The 19,551-nt window shown below is 61.8% G+C and overlaps 1 protein-coding gene across 4 annotated transcripts in view; it reads left to right on the top strand.

Annotated features, from left to right (window-relative positions):
* The window catches only part of UVSSA (UV stimulated scaffold protein A), a 29,819-nt gene extending 10,540 nt beyond the window's left edge, over positions 1-19,279 (top strand). For 3 of the 4 annotated variants that reach the window (XM_023253352.2, XM_045056693.1, XM_023253354.2), the window contains 7 exons: positions 3,549-3,666; positions 9,567-9,705; positions 10,082-10,207; positions 10,867-11,050; positions 11,474-11,588; positions 14,377-14,551; positions 16,163-19,279. In XM_023253352.2, coding sequence (XP_023109120.2) covers positions 3,549-3,666; positions 9,567-9,705; positions 10,082-10,207; positions 10,867-11,050; positions 11,474-11,588; positions 14,377-14,551; positions 16,163-16,256 — 951 coding nt within the window. In that variant the 3' untranslated portion in view covers positions 16,257-19,279. The remainder of the gene's footprint in view (positions 1-3,548; positions 3,667-9,566; positions 9,706-10,081; positions 10,208-10,866; positions 11,051-11,473; positions 11,589-14,376; positions 14,552-16,162) is intronic. The other variant, XM_045056692.1, reaches the window with a different exon arrangement.
* Positions 19,280-19,551: the final 272 nt, after the last annotated feature.

The raw sequence follows: 19,551 nt of genomic DNA, 5'->3' as shown, positions 1-19,551 counted from the left end.
CCCGTGTCCTGTGGACCCACGGTGCGGTTTCTTGCACTGCCAGCAGGCCGGACGCAGGGCTGGATCAGACCAGACGGGGGGGGGGTCGTGGCCGTCCTAGAACCCGGTGACGCACTTCACCAGCTCTGCTCTCGCTGAGCGGGGACCGTGCGCTCTGCGGCCCGAGTGGTGTCGCCGAGGGTCCCTGTGTCCTCACTCTTGCCCTGGCCAGTCCCACGCCCTGCTGTCCTCTGCCCTGTGAGCGTGCGTCCCCAGCAGCTGGAGATGTGCATGAGATATTGGCCTGGCTGGGCAATTTGCACGGCCTTCCAGGGAGGGCATTAGCATATAAATAGCAGATGCGATGACGGCCATCACAGCTGAGCACGTTTAATTTTTAGTTTATAAGATAGAATGGGGTTTTAAATGCATGGCCATCAAGCCGCCGAAAGACAAATGCAGGTTGGAGCTCACTTGTCTGACGAGGCCTTACATCATTTTTTTTTTTAAAAAGGGAAACAGACACACATAAAACTGAACAAAAGTGATTTCTTGGGTGAAAAGTAATTGAGATTGCGCACCAAGTTAATTAGATCGTACAAAATTTATTTAACGGTCCCAGCTGCATCTCGGGCGCGCGTTTGGCGGGCAGACCCGCTCCCGGAGCCAGGTCGCTCGTTCTGTTCCTCCTCAAATAATCAGTAACCCCGATACCCCCACTGCTGTAAGCTGATTGCGTTGTATATTTTAGCCGTTTTATTGCTTGTTTAATTACGATCCCAGAGGCTCATTTTTCTAAATCCTTTTAACCGTGGGTGCGAATCCATTTGTATAAGACCCGCGAAAGGCCCGAGGCCCTCCTCTGCGCCTCCCCGTGGCTGCGGACAGGCTGTGCCCAGGAGGTGTCTGTCCCCCATCCCTCGTCCCTCGGGTCTGGCCTCTCCCAAAAGGGTGACGCGGTGCGGGGGGGCGTCCCAGGGGCCGCAGGGCTCTGTCCACCTGCCCAGGGGCTCTCCGTTAGGGAAGGTGGGGGGGACGCGGGGGCTGGTTTCTCGAGAGTGTTCGTGGGGTTTATTGCGACAGGGAAACTCAGCTTCTGGCAAACACAGAACAGCTTATGAGCCCACTCGGTTTTGAGGACCACCCACTTTCAACTGGACGCCTCCTTACAGGACGATCCCAGCGGGCGCCCCTCCTCTGCCTCCTGCCCCCAGTGCCTCCCCTTGCCTCATCCAGTGCTGGTTTCTTACCAGCCTGTGGCCTTTGACTTTGAGGGGAAGTCCTGCCCCGGGACTGGCTCCCATGGGCTCCTTCCTGCCGGCCTCAGTTTCCCCAATCCATGCTGCTTCACCAACGTCTCATGGAGAGGGCTTTCTGGCCTGCCTGGTGGCGGTGCTCCTGCTCTCTGAACAGGCATTTGTGTGAGGCGCCTGGGCAGGTCACACAGGTGTCACAGCCGCAGTGACTGTTCTGGACGTGGCGCCCCCTCCACCTCTGGACACCAGATGTCACTGCCCTTTGCTGATGTGCTCAGGGCCCGACATCCAGGGTCACTCTGAGCTCCGGGGGGTTCAGACAGCTGAGCGAACACCGCGAGCCAAAAGAAAGTGGAAGCTTTCAAGCGTGGCTTTGATATTGGCGGCAAAGTCCGTGTCTGACTGCGTCGCTGTGGTTTGAGTGGGCCACCAGCAGACCAGAGGTGAGCACCCTGCAGTCGAGTCAGCCGCGTTCTTCCGGGGGACCTGGCTGCACAGACCCAGGGGGCGGTGTTCTGGAGGTGGTGTGTGTGCTGCCTGGTGCGGCCTGATCAGTGCTAATTTAAGAACAAAGAGCAGCTCAGGGCTCCGTGTTTCTTCACAGGAATAAACAATTTTAGTTGGGGAGAAAGAGGGCATAATTCCTAATAGTTAGCTAAGCAGCCGAATATTTTTTAAGAAATGAAAATTTAATAAAAGTCCCTGGTGAAATTCAAGGGTGTGAACAATAAGCATAATATTTTATGAAAATGACCCCGTATTTAAAACCCAGCACTATATGTTATGCATTGTAGCACCCAGTGCACATCTACCTTTTAGAAAATTAAAACACATAAATTCTGTTTAGTGTTTGATACGCGCTGCACCAGCCGAGAACCGTAATGCCCTAAAACCTTGGGCTGCTTTCCACCTTTCATAAATTCCTGGGTAGATTCTATACAAAAATAATTTTCAGGTCCGCGGCTCATTGTTATTCAAACGTGATTGATCGTCGTCATTTGCCCAGCTCGGGAGTTAAGTGCCCCTGTCATTTCCAAAGAGCATAATTGGGACGTTTCACAGGTCAGTGGTGGAGACAGGCTTCCCTTTTGATCAGTGTTAGACTGATAACAAAAATTACAGTTTCCAGTGATTAATGTCTCCCGTGCTTCCCAGATGCACAGCCGTGGGTTGTACCTAAACAAAGTGCATTTGCATCTGATTATGCCTCTCCGGGCGGGCGGTGGCTCCTGCATGGGCGTCCCGGGCCCGCAGGTATGGCCGGGTCGCCGGGTCGCTGCCGGGGCCGCCACCAGGCCCAGCTGTGCGGGCGGGCGGGCGGACGCTGCCGGCGTCTGTGACTTGGCCGGGCCTGGTGTGGGGCCAGCCCGCGGCCTCCTGTCCCCTGGGTCACTCAGGCTCTCCGTCCCCCTGCTCAGGCCTGCGCTGTGCCTCTGAGGTGTGCTATTGAGAGAGGTTTTGGTGGTGCAGGCATGTGTCACAGGGCCGTTCTTCCAAGGCTGCTGCTTTGTACCTTCAGAGGCCTGGCAGTCTGCATTTGCGTGACGGGGGCCTCCGTTCTGGAAGTCTCCTCCACTTGGTCTGAGATCGGCTGCGGCCGTGGTGCAGAGTAGGCCGGGCTCCTGCTGGGATCCTCTCCCTCGCGTCCTGCCGTAGGGCCACGGGTCACTGAGAAGGGGGGCGAGGAGGGGGCTGCACAGGACCAGCCTCAGAAGCCTGATTCCTAGGTGTGCGGCAGCCCCCGCCCCTGCTGTGCCACGGACTGGGTGCTGCAGAGGGTCCCGGTGCCCCAGGAGCAAAGCAGGCCCTCCGGGCGGGCTAAGGAGCAGGTGGCCCTGCCCAAAGGGAACGGGCTCTTCGGTGGCTCTGTCACGAGTGACTCTTAAGGGCAGGTTATTCCAGCAGCACAGGCACACCACTGTCCCCGGGAGGCCTGGCTTGAGCTGGACGCCACCCTCAGCTCGGCCCGGAACCGGGGGCATCTTGCCTCTCGCTGGGGGAGACGTGTCTCACGGGGCCCTGGGAGCACGTCTGCTCCGTGAGACCTCGAAGCCGGGTTTCTTGCATGAGTTTCAAAGGGAACGAGGTAGTGGGACAGGTTTACGTGTGGCTGGACGTGGACCCCAGGTGGCTGGCCGGTGGAGGAGCCACGGGGCTGGCCTGAGCCGAGGAGCAGGGCCTGGAGACCATCTTTGGTGTTTGGTGCTGCGTCGAGCCCGTCGCCGAAACCCAGCCCGGAGAGAGGTCTCCCCCAGCAGGATCGGGAGCCTCCGGGCCTCTGGGCTGTTCTCACACACAGGTGTGTTTCCACAGATGGGCCCAGCGGTCGGGGACAAGGACGAGGATGAGGACGAGGACGACGACTTCATAGAGGTCCCAGAGAAGGAGGGCTATGAGGCTTGCGTCCCCGAGCACCTGCAGCCCGAGTGTGGTGAGTGCGGCCGGCGGTGGGGTGGCAGGAGCCGAGGATGCTGGCCCTCAGGCGTGACCTCTCGTCTGAGTTCCAGGGCCCCCTGAGCAGGGGAGCCAGCCCTGGTGTGCGCCCTGCCTGGTGACGCTGCACATCTGTCACTGAAAATCATGCCATCTTCCCCCTCGTGCCCAGGGCCCCTCTCCCAGGCCGGCCCCGTGCTGGGCTCCTGCCGTCCCCGAGTCGGGCAGGCGCCACCGCCCCTTCTGGGGGCACGGTCAGGCCGGCTCCGCACGAGGGGCAGCCCTGCTGGGGACACACGATTCCGGGGGGGGGCCGGCTCCCACATCCAGGGGCTCGATTCCCGCTTGGGGCAGGGGCACTGGGCGACAGAGACTGCTGCCTCCTCCCTGGTTCCCCGCCCCGGCGTGGCGGAGCGCCCTTCCCTCCGTCCTGACTGTGGAGCCGCGGATGGTGGCGGCACGTCAGGCCCAGGACGCCTGTTTGCCGTGGGGCAGAGCAAGGTTGCTCCTGGGCAGCGTCACCCGGGGTTTCCTTGCCAGCCGCCCAGGGTGGTGGCCCTCGGGAGCAGGGGTGTGGGCGCACGGGGCCGACCCCTCACGTCCAGAGGAGCCAAATGACCGGATCCGTGGTTTTTGGGCAAAACAGGTGGATGTCTGCCCGAGGCTGTGAGGCAAAGCGCAGGTGTGTGAAGAGTGTGGGTGGTTGGCAGCCGCTCGGGGGTGGTGCTGTGGCCCGTTAGGGGCCTCACGACCCGAGCAGCACAACCAGACCCGACGCCTGCCGTCTGCCGGCCAGGTGACCTCTCCCCAGGCGCCGGCCTGCACGTGCGTCCCGCCCTCTGCTCTGGCCGTGCTGGCCTTCCGTTCGTGGCTTTTTGCCCCCCCCCCCCCGACCACTGGGCGGCCCTCCTGCCCTTTGGTCTTGTGTGTTCTCTGCCGTCCCTGGGTTCTGCTGTCCTCCCACCGGAGCGGGGGCTCCCCGTGGCCAGAGGCCTCCCCCGTGGCCAGGCCAGAGCCCAGCAGAGGCCCAGCCGCACTTGAGGCCGCTCGTGCCCAGGCTGGGACGGTGGGCAGTGGGGACGGGACCCCCGGGGAACGGCCCCCCCCCCCCCTCAGTCCGGTCACTTCTCCGGGCCTCTGCAGCCCGTGCCCGAGCGCCTCCTGGGGCGTGCCCGCCACCCTGTTCTTGCTTCCCTTGCCTGGGCAGGGTGCCCGGCAGTGGTTGGGCCGCGAGCCCCTTGGCCCTGCCTCTGGGGCCTGGAAGCCCACGCTGACCCTCGGCTTGTGCTCTGCTGAGCTCTTACTGCCACAGCCGCTTGTCCTGGGCCCCCTGCAGTCTCGCTTTGAGGGCCCTGAGCCCTTCCCGCAGGAGGGAGAGCTTCCCTCTGGCCTGTGGCTTGTGCTTGGTGGCCGGTCGTGAGGAGAGCAGTGACCACAACCGTGGCCCGTGGATCTGCCTTACCACCGAGGGGCTGGCACGTGGTCTGGCCTTGCCAGCCTCCGGCGGGGGTGAGGGAGCTCCCGCCACTCCCACTGGCCGGGTGGTGAGCCTCCCTGGAATCCTGCTAATCAAGAGTGGCAGAGGGGGACTGGGTGTCACAGTGCCGCTCACAGGACACTCGATGGGATCCTGCCCTGCTGCTGTGTGACAAGAAAGCCCCGGGCCCACCGGCAAGAGCCGTTGAGTACCGAGCCCAGCTGAGTCCTGCTCCCGGGTTCCTCAGGTGACCACAGAGGGCGAGCGCACTCCAGGGGTTCTAACCGCTCGTCTCCCCGGCCAAGGCCCCGGCAAGACAGATCAGCTGTTCCCACTGAGGTATTTCTGGCCCAGAAAAACCCACAGGCCTACAGGGTGCTCCGTCCGTCCCTCCGCTGAGCCCCGGAGCGTTTGCCCTGCAGGAGCAGGTTAGCAGAATGCCGCCTCCTGTCACCTGCACCTGACACCCGCTTCCTCGTGAGGCCCGCGGGGCCCGTGTTGGGAGAGACCCCGCCGGTCTTGCTGCCACCGGCTCACCCCTTTTCTGTGGAAGGCTCACGACATGCTGTCTGTGACCCGGAAGGGAATGCTAATGGCCGACGCGGGTCACGGCCAGGTGCTGTCCGTCCGTCTGTGTTTGCTAAACTGAGTCCCTTCCCGGACAAGTGGGCTGCCGAGGGCCTGGCCGGCGATGGAGCAGGGGCCTCGGGGACGAAGCCAGCCCCGTACAGCCCAGCTGTGGGCGGGGGGGGGGGGGGGGGGTGTCCCAGGGTCCCAGGGTCCCAGGGTCCCAGGGTCCCAGCGTCCCAGGGGCGGTGAGGGTCCCAGTGAGCTTGGGGTTGGGGGAGGCGGGGGCGCTCGTGACCCGGGATCGGCTGCCGAGACGGCTGTGCGCCCGGGCGACCCCACCCTCACCCGCACGGCAGCCCTTGCGGGCCTCCAGGGCCCCGGGGGTTTCCAAACACAAGTGTGCCGGGGCGCGGCAGTTCATAACGCTGCTTTATATTCCGTCGCTGTTTTTTCAATTAAACGCAGGTGAACCCTGCAGTAGAGTCGTCTAAATCCACACGGCTGAGGACGCTGGCGCTCCTTCTTTCTCATTCCTTTCTCTGAATTTTCACCAAGGGGCTTTTATCTTCCCCTTAATCCTACCGTTTCTGTCAGGACGTAATCTCTTTCTCAAATTTACATTTTAATTACAAGGCCAGCTGAACCAGGTAGAATCAATAGTGTCAAGCTCGGCGGCCTAACTCCGCGCGAAGCCGCAGCCTCTCCATTTCCTGCTATCGATTCATCTCTCCCGCCCTGTCTGCCTTCGCGCTCCAGGCAAACGGGTGCCACTTGGTCAATTTAAACAAAAACGGGGATTTGGGCGTTTTTCTGACGCTTTCTCAAGGCGACCGTGGGAGTACCTCGGAGCCGCGCTCCCGCTCCCGTACGAGTCGCACGCCCCTGGGCCGGGCGGGCGCAGCTGGCGAGGCGGGGCGGCCGCGGCCTCGCTCTCCCGGCAGATGCGCGCTCCCGGGCCCGAGGAATGCCGTCTGCTTTTTGGGGTTTTCCTTTGGAAGCGTGTCAGCAAGATTGATTTTCTACAACGACGTGAAAGTGGTAGTGGTTTTTTTCGTGCCCTGAGTATTTACTCTGCCTTAACACGCTTACCCATCTTTTTAATGGTTTAAAACAACAAATCAATGAAAAATATATTTCATTCTTGTAACTCTTAGGAATTCTCGTATCGATCCTTGGGCTGTGATTGTATCCATCTAAATGCCACAGTGCCCACTTACCGGTCTTGCCCACCGCCACCCCCCTGCACCAGGCGTGCGCGTGTGTCACGGGCACGCTCGCCGGGCCACCGCGGCGGTTAGCGATCCACCTCGTCCACGTCCCGAGTGGGGGCGCTGGGGGGTTTTGGGGAGCTGGAGCTAGGGTGTCGTGGTGATGATGGAGCCTGCTTGGGGTCCCCAGCCTCGGGGGACCCAGCACGCCCGAACGGCTCTGTCCTTTGCTCTCAGCCACGGGAGCCTGAGAAAGGGCAGCGGGCGGGCTCGCTGGTCTTCTGGAGCGGGCGCGGGCAGATGTTTCCCGCGAAGGGCCTGCGGCCTCCAGGGGCCCCCGAGAAACCAGCCGTGCGACGGCCAAAGCCGTCTGCCGCCGCCCACCAAGCTGCAGAGGGCGGGCAGCCGCCTCTGGGCCGAGTCCGTCCCATCCTGCCGCAGAGAGCCCGAGGCCACCTGAGGCGGGCGCGGCCCCTCCTGGTGGTGCCGGCGCAGCGAGGCCCTTCCTGGCGCCCTCCCCAGGGGCCCTGGCTCCCTAGCAGAGTGGCAGTCGTGAGTCCGTGGGGGAGGGGGCGGTGCGGAGTGGATTGTTCGGTGGGACTGTCTACACCACCAGTCTGTGCGCTCGGGAAGTGGGCACGCGTGTGCGCTGAATACGTCGTGTCTGTGTCCGTTTCTGACGTCTGGGGTCTCCACTGCCCGTTGCTGTGCACCCCTCTGACCGCTCCGTGGCCCCGGGACGTGGTCTGGGGACACTGCTCCTGTCCGGGGCCCGTGTGCCCGGAAGGGGCCCTGGGATACAGCGTCCCGCCGGCCCGTCGCGTGGGCCCTTTTGGTCTGCCCTGCGAGGGTCCGCGGAGCCCCCGTGCCGCCTGTCAGCGGTCCGCGCTCCTTGCCGCCTGCAGAGCGAATCCTCCCTCACGTCCTCGTTCCCGCTTTCTGCTGACCGGTGGTTTTAGGTGGGTCTGGCGTAGACAGCGGGTCGCTCCGTGTTTTAAGGCCGATCGGTCTGTCTCTCGGCTGATGGTGATCCGTTTAGCGAGTTGTTAGTACTTTGCTGCCTGTGCCGGGCCTCGGTCCCCAGTTTCTGTTGTTTTCTTTCTTCGCCTTTTACGCGGAAGGATGACGTGTCTTCTGGTTCTGGAAGTATTCGTTAAACGTTAGTGAAGTGGTAAGAATGTTAATTTTTCTGAGGGCCGTTTTGAAAGATTCATCCTCTGTCCCATGCACTGCCCTCGTCACAACGTCCGTCCTGGGCCTTGGTCTGCTGGCCCGCCCCGTGGTCCCCTGACTTTTACAGAGCCAGTCACTTGCCCCCGCCCCGCCCTGCCGGCCGGCCCAGCCCGGAGCTCCCTCCCCTCCCTCCCCCCCCTCCCGGCCGATTGGCTGCTGCTTCCGGAGTGTTTTCAAGGCAGACCTTCCTGTGTGCGCCCCCCACCCCCACCCCGCCAAGGGGTCTCGGTGGGAGGCTGCCCCTCAGGCTGGCTGCGAAAGCTAATAGGAGAAAACGCTGGGAGCGTGATTGGCTTTTCCTTCAGTCTCCTGCGGCCTCGCCCCTGCCCGCTCACCGTCACGTCCCGGGGAGCGTGGGTCTTCGCGTAGGTCTTTCCGAGCACCCGCCTCTTCTGCTCAGCAGCTCTGCGGGCCTTCTGCAGCCCCCGTAACTCTAGCGGCTGGGTGTCCCCCACTCTCTCCTTCCTGACACCCGGCAGGCCCTTGCGATCTTTCCCACGTTTTCCAGCAAAACAGCGCCGCCTCCTTCTCGGGTCTCTCACCCTCCAGTTGTCTTTCTGTCCTCCTGGGTCCAGGAGCGAGGGTGCTGGTGTCTGTGCGTCTGCTCTCCCCACCCGGGAGAGCCCCCCCCCACCCCCCGCCACCCCGGCTTCATGCCCGCGTGCCGCCTGGGGGTGCCCGCCGCTCACGTGCGCCCCTCCGAGTCCCGAGCTCCTCGGCCCCGGAGGACCGTGCAGCCTGCTCGACCGACCTCTCGGCCTCTGCCTGGGACACATCCCTCAGCCCGTTTCCTTCCTTTCCTGGCAGCTCACGGTCCTCACGGTGTGAGCCATGCTCGGCCCGCGGGCCCTCAGCCCCTCGGCGGGGAGAGTGCTCAGTCCAGGCCCCTGGCTCCCACAGCGAGTCCGGGGGGGGGGGGGGGTGCGATGTGCTTGGGGTGGAGCGCCCCTGGTGTCCGAATCCACACTCCGCCCCGTGCCTCCCGTGCGCCCTGGGGCGCCGGCCTGCACCGCGCCTGGGAAGGGTGGCCTCCGCACTCAGCGGAGAGAGTCAGCAGGGGTCAGGGCAGGGCAGGGCCCGGTAGCGTTGAGGAAGCTCTCACCCTGCCCTGGGGACGTGGGGGACTTGGGGATGGACGCCGGCCCGCAGAGGTCGGTGGCCTGGCAGCCTAGCCTCTCTTCTGCCCGCGTCCCGTTGAGGTGTCGGGAGACCCCAGCGCGGCGGCCTCATCCTGCCGGTGGCAGACCAGGCTCTCTGTGGAACGTGGCCGAGGGTTTGGCAGTTGGAGGGTTTGGCACTAACACGTGCGCTCACTAGCGTGTTGTCACCGTGAGATGGGGGCGTGGTGGCCCCAGGGGTCTGTCCAGGGTCGTGGGAAGGGTGGTGGGGAACAACACCTCTCTGTTCCAGGGCTGGAGAGGGACCCGGCGGCACGGGGCTCGCAGGCCCGGAAGAGGATGAGGAGGGATGAGGAGGCACAGGACCCCACCTGTGCTGCCGCCCAGCTGCACGCACTGCACGGACGCTTGCCCCCGCCCCCGAGCCCCAGGTGACCCCCGGGTGCCCTGCCTCGCGGGCCGTTGTCCTCGAGCTGTCGAGGCCCCTTTGGCCCCTGGGAGGCGGTTCCCGGCGTGCGCCCGGGCCAGGGGTCATGAGGCGTACAGGGGCCCGCGGGGGGCCGTACCGTAGCCGCCTTGAGGCCGTGGGGCGTTCAGCTCCCCGCGCAGCTCCCCGGGGACGGCTGGGGCCCGATGCTGGGCTTCCCGCGGGCCCAGGTGTCCGCCCGGGAGCCCGGGCCCGAGCGTGCTGACGTGGGGGCCCGTGTCTGTGCCTGGGGAGAGTAGAGGACGTGAGGGAGAGGCGGCTGGCTGTGGCCGGCTCCAGGGGTGCACAGTCGGTGTGTCCTGTTCTCGGGGCCTCTCCAGGGCACCTGTGGGACCAGAGGAGGCTGGGAAGCTGGCCGCAGAGAGGGCCCGGGCGCCTGTCGTGCCCTTTGGGGTGGATCTGTGCTACTGGGGCCAGGAGCAGCCGCCGGCCGGGAAGATCTTCAAGTGAGTGAGTGTGTGTGCGTCTGGCTCCTGCAGGCACCCACCCCACCGCCCTCGCCGGCCGCGACTCTCGCTCCCTTGCCCCGCAGCCCCTGCGGATGCCAGCAGGGCGTGGGGACGGCCACCACATGGCACGGGTGTGTGGCGGCCGTGGAACCGTGTGCAGTGCGCGTCTGCACTCTGTCTGAGGTGCCCCGTCGCTCGCCGTCCTGTGTGGTCTGGCATCGCCCCGGGAACGAAGGATGGGCTGCCCGGCCCTTTGTGACCCCTCGCGCTCCTTCAGGGCTTCTGCACCCCAGCCCCTGTCACGGCCGCCCCACCTACCCCTCGCCCGGTGCTCTCAGACGCCCCCCCACGGGCCAGGCCTGGGGTTCTGCCAGGAATTTCTGGGAAGCTGCCCCCTGGCTGTGCTGGCCTTCACTTTCCCTCTGGGGGCCGCCGACGGGAAGGGGCACGATTTCCATCTGCGTGTTCCCCGGGCGAGCCCCACTCCTGCCGGGCCGGGATCGCCCCTGAGGTCTCTGCTCTGCCGGGCTGCTGGCGTTCAGCTTGGGGCACCTGTGGTCGGGTCCCGGGGTCTCTGCGGCGTGCCCTCCCCAGCCTGCGAGGCCTGGGCCGGCCGATGGCCTCCCTGCGGCAGCGCTGAGAGTCTGGTGTTGCAGGTGTCCCTCTGAGCACCGCTTCTGGAAGCCCAGTGAAGCGCACGTGGAAGTGGACAACGCCAACGTCTCAGAGATGCTCCGGAGCCGCTACATCACCTTCGCGGGGAAGTTTGAGCCCGTGCGGCACCGCTGCCGCGCCCCGAGGCCCGACGGCCGGCTCTGCGAGCGCCAGGACCGGCTGAAGGCGAGGCGGGAGCCCAGGCGGGAGCTGAGGCCGGGAGGGGCAGGGCAGGGTGGGGCGAGGTGGCAGTGCGCGCGGCTCCAGGCTCCAGCCTCCCACTGCCGCGCTGGCCACTGCCGCCCCAGGGAGGGCTTGCCTGTGGCTGTCACACGTCGCTCAGGCGGGGACTTGTGCCGGGGTTGGGAGCTGGGGCACTCCGCACTTTTTCCGGCGCCCTCGCTTGCTTAACAACGCACCTCCTGAGCCCACTCCGTACGGAACACGCCGGGCGGGCGGCGGGTGCGGGACTGCCGTGGGCTCCAGCCTCCCCCCTCCCTCGGCCCACCCGCCTTCACAGACGTACCCCAAGAGCCCCTCCTTTTCGGGGTGTGAGAAGGAAGGGGCATTCCTGTCCCGCCATCCGAACTGCTCTGTTCTCTGCCACAGTGTCCTTTCCACGGGAAGATCGTCCCGAGAGATGACGCGGGGCGGCCCCTCCGCCCGGAGGACAGGGCCTGGGAGCAGAGGCGGCTGCAGCAGCAGCAGCAGGCGGGACGCCCGGGTAGGTCTGGGGGCTGTGTGGGGACGGCCGGGACCCTCCCCATGGGGTCTTTGTGGCCACCTGCCACCAGCGTGGTCCCGGCTCACGGCGGCGCAACTGGGACACCGCGGGGTGGCGCTTTCGCACAGCTGCCACCTGGAGACGTGGATGCGCTCACGGCCCGAGAAGGCCGCGTTGTTGGCTGGTTGGTTGTTTGGCTCCTGGGCTCTGAATCAGTTTTTTTGTTTTGTTTTGTTTTGTTTTTTTTAATTTTTTTAACGTTTATTTATTTTTGAGACAATGTGAGAGAGAGTGCAGGCAGCGGAGGGGCAGACAGAGGGAGACACAGAATCCGAAGCAGGCTCCAGGCTCCGAGCCGTCAGCCCGGAGCCGGACGCGGGGCTCAAACTCACGAACCGTGAGATCATGACCTGAGCCGAAGTCGGACGCTTAACCGACTGAGCCACCCAGGCGCCCCTGAATCAGTTTTAAGGAGGTGAAGAAATGGAGGCAAGAAGAGTTAATTGGCCGAAGCCCGGGCTCCAGGGAGGAGAGCAGTTTGCTTCCTGCCAGGCAGACGCACTTGCCCGCGTGTCCCCCGTGCAGACCTTGTGCCCCCTGCCACCCCGCACGACCGGCTCGCTCTCTGCAGCAGGGCGAGCTGCAGGCACGTGCAGGTGCTGTGTCTGTGCCCGTCTGGGCAGGAGCGAGTGGGTCCCGGGCGGGTCCTCAGGCCTCAGGCCTCGGGAGGCTAGGTCTCCACAGAGGCCATCTCAGGGTCCTGTCCCATAGGCTAGATTCAGACAGGACGGTGGACTTGAGCCACATGAGCACTGTTTTCAGGACAACCCAGGGAACTTGTCTCATCCCAGTGCAGGTGTCCACGCCCTGTGCTGGGCACGTGCCATGTGCTGGCTGCCTCCCGGCTTCCCAGGACCCCTGAGGAGCAGGGCCAGGGGGCGTCACCAGAAGTGGCCGTCACGGGGCAGCACGCGGGCACACTCACCAGGCCCCTGATCTGTCTCCGTGTCTCCGTGGTTTGTCCAGCCCCGGCCAGTGTCCGGAGGCCCCGGGACTGCCTGGGGCTCTCGCTCACCTGAGAAAGCCCTGTCGCAGACCCAGAGCCCCGACGAAGGGAAGGCGGCCGCGTGCGTGGGGGGCAGCGCCGGCCTGCACGTGAGGGTCCCGGCCAGGCTGTGTTTGTCGTCATTAGTGGGGTTTCTCCCTTTGACAGATGTTAGATTTCAGGCTGACACCCGGGGCAGCGGATGGCGGCGGGGAGGGGCCCCTGACCTGCTAATCCGCAGGGTGAGGCCTTCCCTGGTGGCTCACACTCAGGAGCAAATTAAGTGCCTATTTTTTGTGTCAGCCCCGAAGAGCGGGTGGTTCTCCAGCCCTCGGCGACTTGTTAACAACAGGTATCGGGGCTGCGGCCGCGGGCCGGCGCTGGCCAGTCAGATGTGAAATAGCATCTCTTCACTAACTACAGTATCGATCCCCGCCTCCCTCGCACACGGGGCAATTTTCTTTTCCCTGGCGCTAACCTTGGTGACAATGCGCGCCGAGCTCCAGGGCCCGTCAGCGCACAGGAAGGCCGCGCGGCCCCGGCTTCTATTGATTTTCTTCAAAGGCTGTTAAATTGGTCCTTCATTTTACTGAGATGCTCATTCCATCTCCACCGGGCGCTGGCATTTTCTGTTGTGTTTAAACAATTGCTCCATTCACCGGGCTCCTAAACTGTGGCGCCTTCTTATTACGGGAGATAAACTGTTTAGACACTTTCCCTTAATCTCGGATTAATCGTTCCTGGGCCTGAATTGTGCGGCCCTGTATTCCTTCACTTCAAAAAATCAACTTGGGGAGGCCTGGCCATCTGTCTGGGGCGCACAGCCCAGCCCTCTGACCCTGGGCCTTGGGGTTCCCGTCGGCTCTGTGGGCAGGGCGTCCGGCACCCTCCTGCGGGCCAGGGTCGGCGGCCACAGGTCTGGGCACAGGAGGGACGTGGTGCCGTCCCGCTCCTGCCCGGGATGGCCTTCCTGGGACGGCCGGCATGGGCGGAGCAGCCCCCACTGGGACCGGGGAGCCGAGACTGAGGTGGGCGGTAGCCGGGCCTTTGGAAGCCGAGGCCCGGAGCCCCCACCATCGGACAGCAAAAGCTCCCCTCGGTTCTGGCAGGTGAGCGCGCCGACCTGGCCTCGGTGCAGCTCGGGGCTGGTGAGGCTGGGCTCTGGGACCGGGTGACGCGTGTTTCCCCTCGGAGCGCTGTCCCCCACCGCGTTGTGTGGCTGGGCCGTGGCAGAAGGCACGTGGCAGGAAACTCAGAGCCGTCTGGGTGAACTGACCCCCGCGTTGCTGAAGCCCGCGTCCGGTTCTTTTTGGACCGAAAAGAAAGAAGGCTGTGCCCGCGCTGACCCCTTGGCTGTGGCCACCGCTGCTGCACGCTCCCACCAGCCAGCAGACGGGCCTGGCAGCCATATTTGGGGGCCTGGCGGGGCACAGTCCAGCTGGAGGCTGGGAAGCAGCCTGCAGATGGCACTGTCCCCCAGCCACCGGCCTCAGCTGCCTTCCTGCCTGAGGGGTCAGTGGATGCACCGGGAGAGGCTGCTGGGTCCTGTCCCGGCCCCTTCCTGGCCTCTGTGGGCACAGGGGCCTGCGGGGCACAGGACGGTGGCGGGGGGAGGGTCTGCCTTGCCCCCCGCCCCGCTATCCCCAGCCGAGCCGGCCCCTACGGCGGGGAGGGATCGGGACTTGAGTAGGGACGCTCGGGTTAGTGTCGGGAGTTCTCCTAAATCTCGAGGCCTCTTTGCAGAGTGGCAGGACCCCGAGTTTATGAGAGACGTGGAGGCCGCCACGGGAGTAGACCTTGGCTCGTCTGGGCCCAGCGGGAGAGGCAGAGGAAAGAGGAGGAGACGCCGTGGCCTCACCGACCTGAAGCAGCAGGCCGACACTGCCCGTGCGCGCATCGCGAAGAAGGTGTTTGCTAAGTAAGAGCTTCTGGCGGCCTCCTTGCCCCCGACCCCCTGCGTCTGGGGGTGCCGGGGGCGGGGGGTGACTGGACTCCAAGACCCTGGCAAGCCTGGGGCCCCGACTCCGCTCTACCACACGTTTCTCCCGCTGACCACCAGGCCGCTGGGTGGGCCAGGTGCTCCTAGCCAGCAGGGGCAGGGCCTGGAGCCGGTCACCCCGAGGGTCACCGGTTAACGGTTCCCCTAGGGGTGGGGCTTCGCGGACCGGCCGGCCAGCACATCCTCATTTCCCAGTGAGGGGCTGAGGCCTCAGCGGGGGCTGCTGCCACAGAGCCGGCCCTATGTCTCCTTGCCCGGCTGACCTAGAAGGGCCGGGCGCCGGCCCGGGCTGGGCTCTCTCGAGGTCAGTGCCCAGGGACGTCCACCTAGCGGCCGTGGGCAGGGGAGTCGCTCCCCAGGCCGGGGGGCCCTGCCACCCAGGTCTCCGCCCCAGCACGTGGCCGGTGCCACAGGGAAGTGGGTCAGGGCCTCGAGCCAGCACTCTCGTTGCCTGCTCGCCACTGTGGCTCGCCAGAGCCACCTTGCTTATACAAGGCGCTGCCGGAAGGAATCGGGTGCTTGTTCAGGAAGCCTGTGAGGCCGCCACTTCCTGGGTCAGATTTAGGCACAGGTCTTAACAGGCGCCTCAGACCGTGCCTGCGGGGCAGCCTCCTCCAGTAGACCCTGGAGGGCGTTTGGCTCAGTGTCCTGGGCAAGGGAGGCCCTTCTTGCTCTCCTGGCCAGCATCGCCGTGTACTTGGCTCGAGGGGACGGGAGAGCACGGCTTCCTCGGCGCCTGCACGGAGCCCCGAGGGGCGGGGGGGGGGGTGCAGGACCTCCTCACTGCTGGCGTGTCGTAGGAGTCGGCATCCTGAGGAGGGCTTGGCCCCCAGCCTCCGGGCACGAAGCTGGCTTCTGGTGGATCGGCCGAGGGTAAAGGGCACCCTGGGTGCTGATGCCCAGAGGAGTGCCGGCCAAGGGGCCTCTGTGCCCGGCACCCTCCCACCATGCTCAGGAGAGCCTTTGGGCTGGCTCCTTGCAGCAGCTTGGTGGCCTAGAGCTCGTCTTGCTGGAGGGCCGGGTGGCAGCGCCCCTGGGGCCGCGCCCAAAAGTCACGTGGGCACCAGGCACAGGCCCTCGGCCTCACAGCAGCCAGGCTGGGCAGCGAGACGCGCCCCATCCGCCACTCCACGTCTTCCTGCCGCACGTTTGCAGTGTTCTCCTGCGGCCCCACCTGAGGTGGGGGCTGGCTGGGCGGGGAGGGGTCTCGGGGTGGGGGGGAAGCAGGCTGGGCGGGGGCTGGGTCTGGCACTTGGTTCTGGCACTTGGTTCTGGGGTGCAGCCTGGCTCTGGCGAGATTCGGGATCCCGGGAGGTGCTCTGGGGGTTCAGGGAGCCCACAGGGGTGGTGCCAAGGTCGTCGTCGGGCTCTGCGCGGGTAGGGCCCAGCTGCTTCTGAGCTGCAGGGAGCCTGGGTCGCCGGAGTGTGGCAGCCACCTGGGACCGGTGCCTCAGCCCAGCCAGACCACAGTCGGAGCCCAGAGCCCTAGCCGGGGCTCCCTGATCACGCCCCGCTTTGCTTTCCCCGCAGGGCAGCCGTGCAGAGGGTCGTCACGGCCATGAACCAGATGGACCGCAAGAAACACGAGAAGTTTGCAAACCAGTTTAACTATGCGCTGAATTAGAGGGCCAGGCTGGGCGTGTGTGGTCCCCTCTGGCCGCAGCTCCTCTTCGCCCTGTGCCAGTGCTCGAGGACGGGCGAGCGGGCACGGGACCGGGTCGCCACCACCACAGCCACCGTTCCTGTGTGTGCTTTGTGTGAAGAATTAGCGCGGATTCTAATTAAAGTGCCCTAGAGCCGTGGACTGTCCCTCCCGCGGGGGTGCCACTGTCCTCTGGGCTGCCGTCTGGCCCGAGAGCCTGGAGGACACACGGGCAGCTGTGTCTCAGTGGGGCCTCTTACAAAGCCTGTACATCTTACCACGTGGCTCAGAGTCGATGGGCCACCTGTGACCCCCGGCCCCCGCTTCCCGGCCCCTTCCCTGGGCGGTGATCGCTCGGAGGGGCTCCAGGAAACCCACACTTCTACGCGCACACCGTTTCTAAGACGAACACACCGGAAGTGAACCGCTCAGGGCGCTGTGCCTTGTGCCTCCAACGCACACGTGTGGGGTGGTGGTTCTGCGTTAGAATGCCCACAACTACCTCACTGCTCTTGTTCTTCCAAGGACCGCGTTCCTGAGACAGAACCCACATACCACAGCATTCACCCTTTCAGAACGTACAACTTAGTGTCATTAAGTGCGTTGACGGTGTTGTGCCACCCACACCACCTGATTCCAGAACTTTGCATCACCGCAGAAGAAGCGCTGTCCCCGTGGGCAGGCGTGTGCAGCACCTCTGGATTTGTCTGTGGGTTTGCGCCCTTTCCGGACGTTTCACGTGAATGCCCCTCGCGTCCGGCTTCGTCCGCTTAGCCCCGTGTCTCCAGGGTTGTTCCGTGTGATAGAATATGCCAGAACTCCAGCCCCTTTTGTGGCCTAGTGATGATACCCATTGAGTGGATGCCACACCCTGTTTATCTGTTCATCACGGACATGTGGGTCGTTCCACATCGCTTGTCTGTTACGAATAATGCTTCCGTGAACGTTTGTGTACAGGTTTTTGTGTGGACATAATATTTTCATTTCTTTTGGCTTTACACCTAGAAACGGAATTGCCGGGTCATATGGCGACTCTGTGTGACTTTTGGATGAACTGCTGAACTATTCCAAAGCAGCCGAACCATTTTACTTACATTCCCACCGCAGCGCGTGAAGGTTCCAATTTCTTGTCTGTGCTTGTCCACACTTGTTATTATCTGTAATTGGCGTAAAGTGGTGTCTTGATTTGTATTTTAGTCTGTATTTTCCTGGTGACCAGTGGTATCATTTTTTTCGTGTGTTTGTTGGCCATAGAAATATCCGTTCAGATCCTTTGACCATTTTCAGTCGGATAGTTTGTTTGAGTTGTAAAAATTCTTTATCTATTCTGGATGCCGGATCCTTATATCGTGTGCCAATACTTTTTCCCATTCTGTCTCACTTCCTCAATAGTGCCCTTAGAAGCACTAAGTTGTTCCTTTTGATAACATCCAGGATCTGTTTTTTCTTTGGTTTCTTGTGCTTCTGGTGTGCTGTCTGAGCAGCATGGTCTGATCCAAGGTCATGATATACCCCTATGTTTTCTTCTAAGTGTCCTTATCGGGTTAGCTCTTAAATTCAGGTCAGTTTTGTTTTGAGTTAGTTTTGTATATGGCGTGAGGTAGGGGCCCAACTTTGTCCTTTTGTGTGTGGAGAAGATTATTCTTTCCGACCCACTGAATTATCTTAACACCTTTGCTGATTGTCGGTTGGCCATAAATGTATGAATTTATTTCCGGATTCTCAGTTCTGTTCCACTGACCGATATGTCCTTATGCCAGTGCTGCAGTGTCTTGATTAATGTAGCTTGGTGGTAAGTTTTGAAACCTGAAAGTGAGTCCTCCCTCCAGCTTTGTTCTTTTTCAAGACTGGCTGGCCTGGGTCCCTTGCATTTCCAAATGAGTTTTAGGATCAGCTTGTTAGTTTCTGCCAAAAAAAAAAAGGCAGCTGAGATTTTGACAGAGGTTTTGTTGGATCTAGGGGTCACTATACTTAATACCTAGCCGTGTGGCTTATGCACTCGGGGTCTCATGATCGTTAGGCTCTTCCCCAGCTTCTTTTAGCAACGTTTTGTCAGTGTCCACATTTTGCACTCATTTTGTTAAATGTGTTCTCAAGTATTTTATTCTTTTTAATGCTGTTGCAAATGGAACTTTTTCTGAATTTCATTTTAGATTGTTCTCAATTTATAGAAACTCAACTGAATTTTGTATGGTTTTGTAGCCTGAAACTTTGCTCAACTCGGTTAATTCCAATAGATTAGCACGTGCGTGCAGATTTCTTAGGATTTTCTCAACACACAGTCACATCATCTGCAAACAAAATGCTTCCTTTTCAGTTTGGATGCTTTCGGTTTTTTCTTTTGCCTAACTGCTTTGGCAAAGTAGAAGCCTCGAGTACAGTGTCGAGTAGCAGTGGTGACAGTGGACATCCTCACCTTGTTCCTGGGCTTGGGGAGGAAGTTTTCAGAGTCTCACCCCATGGTACGGTGTGGGCTGTGGGCTTTTGAAGATGGTTTTTGCCAGGCTGAGAAAGTAACCTTCTAATTCTACTCTGTCAGGTGTTTTTGCCTTGAGAAAACGTTGCATCTGTCCGATGTCCATCCACCTATCTCTACTGAAACGATCATGTGGCTTTTGTCCTTTATTCTGATGATACGGTTTATTATGTTAATTGGTTTTTGTACGTTGAACCACTCTTGGCTTTCATGGGATAAATCCCACTTGGTCGTGATAATTCTTTTTATATATTGCTGCATTTGGTTTGCTAGTATTCTGTGATTCCATTGACCTAGTGTGCTAGTACTTTGTTAAGGACTTTTGTGTCTGTATTCATAAGAGATATCAGTGTGTATTTCTTCTTGTGCTGTCTTTGTCTGGCTTTTGTACCAGAGTACTACTGGCCTCATAGGTTGAATGGGGAAGTGTTCCTTCCTCTCCTGCTTTTTGGGGAACAATTTATGGAAGATTTGTGTTAATTCGTTAAGCATTTGGTAGAATTCGCCAGTAAAGTCATTTGGTCCTGGACTTTTCCTTGTGAGAAGTTGTTTTTTCTTAATTAACTGATTATCTTCATTTATTATAGATCTGTTTAGATTTTCTGTTCTTCCTTGAGTCAGTTTCAGTAGCTTTTTTTTTTTTCTTTAACGTTTATTTTTGAGAGACAGCGAGAGACACAGCATGAGCAGGGGAGGGGCAGAGAGAGGGAGAGACAGAATCTGAAACAAGTCCAGGCTCTGAGCTTTCAGCACAGAGCCCGACGCGGGGCTCGAACCCAGGAACCGTGAGATCATGACCTG

This window comes from Felis catus, chromosome B1 (assembly GCF_018350175.1).
Source record: "Felis catus isolate Fca126 chromosome B1, F.catus_Fca126_mat1.0, whole genome shotgun sequence".
Lineage (NCBI taxonomy): Eukaryota > Metazoa > Chordata > Mammalia > Carnivora > Felidae > Felis > Felis catus.
The sequence above is the reverse complement of the archived record's forward strand: the minus strand, read 5'-3'. Positions and strand labels throughout refer to the sequence as shown.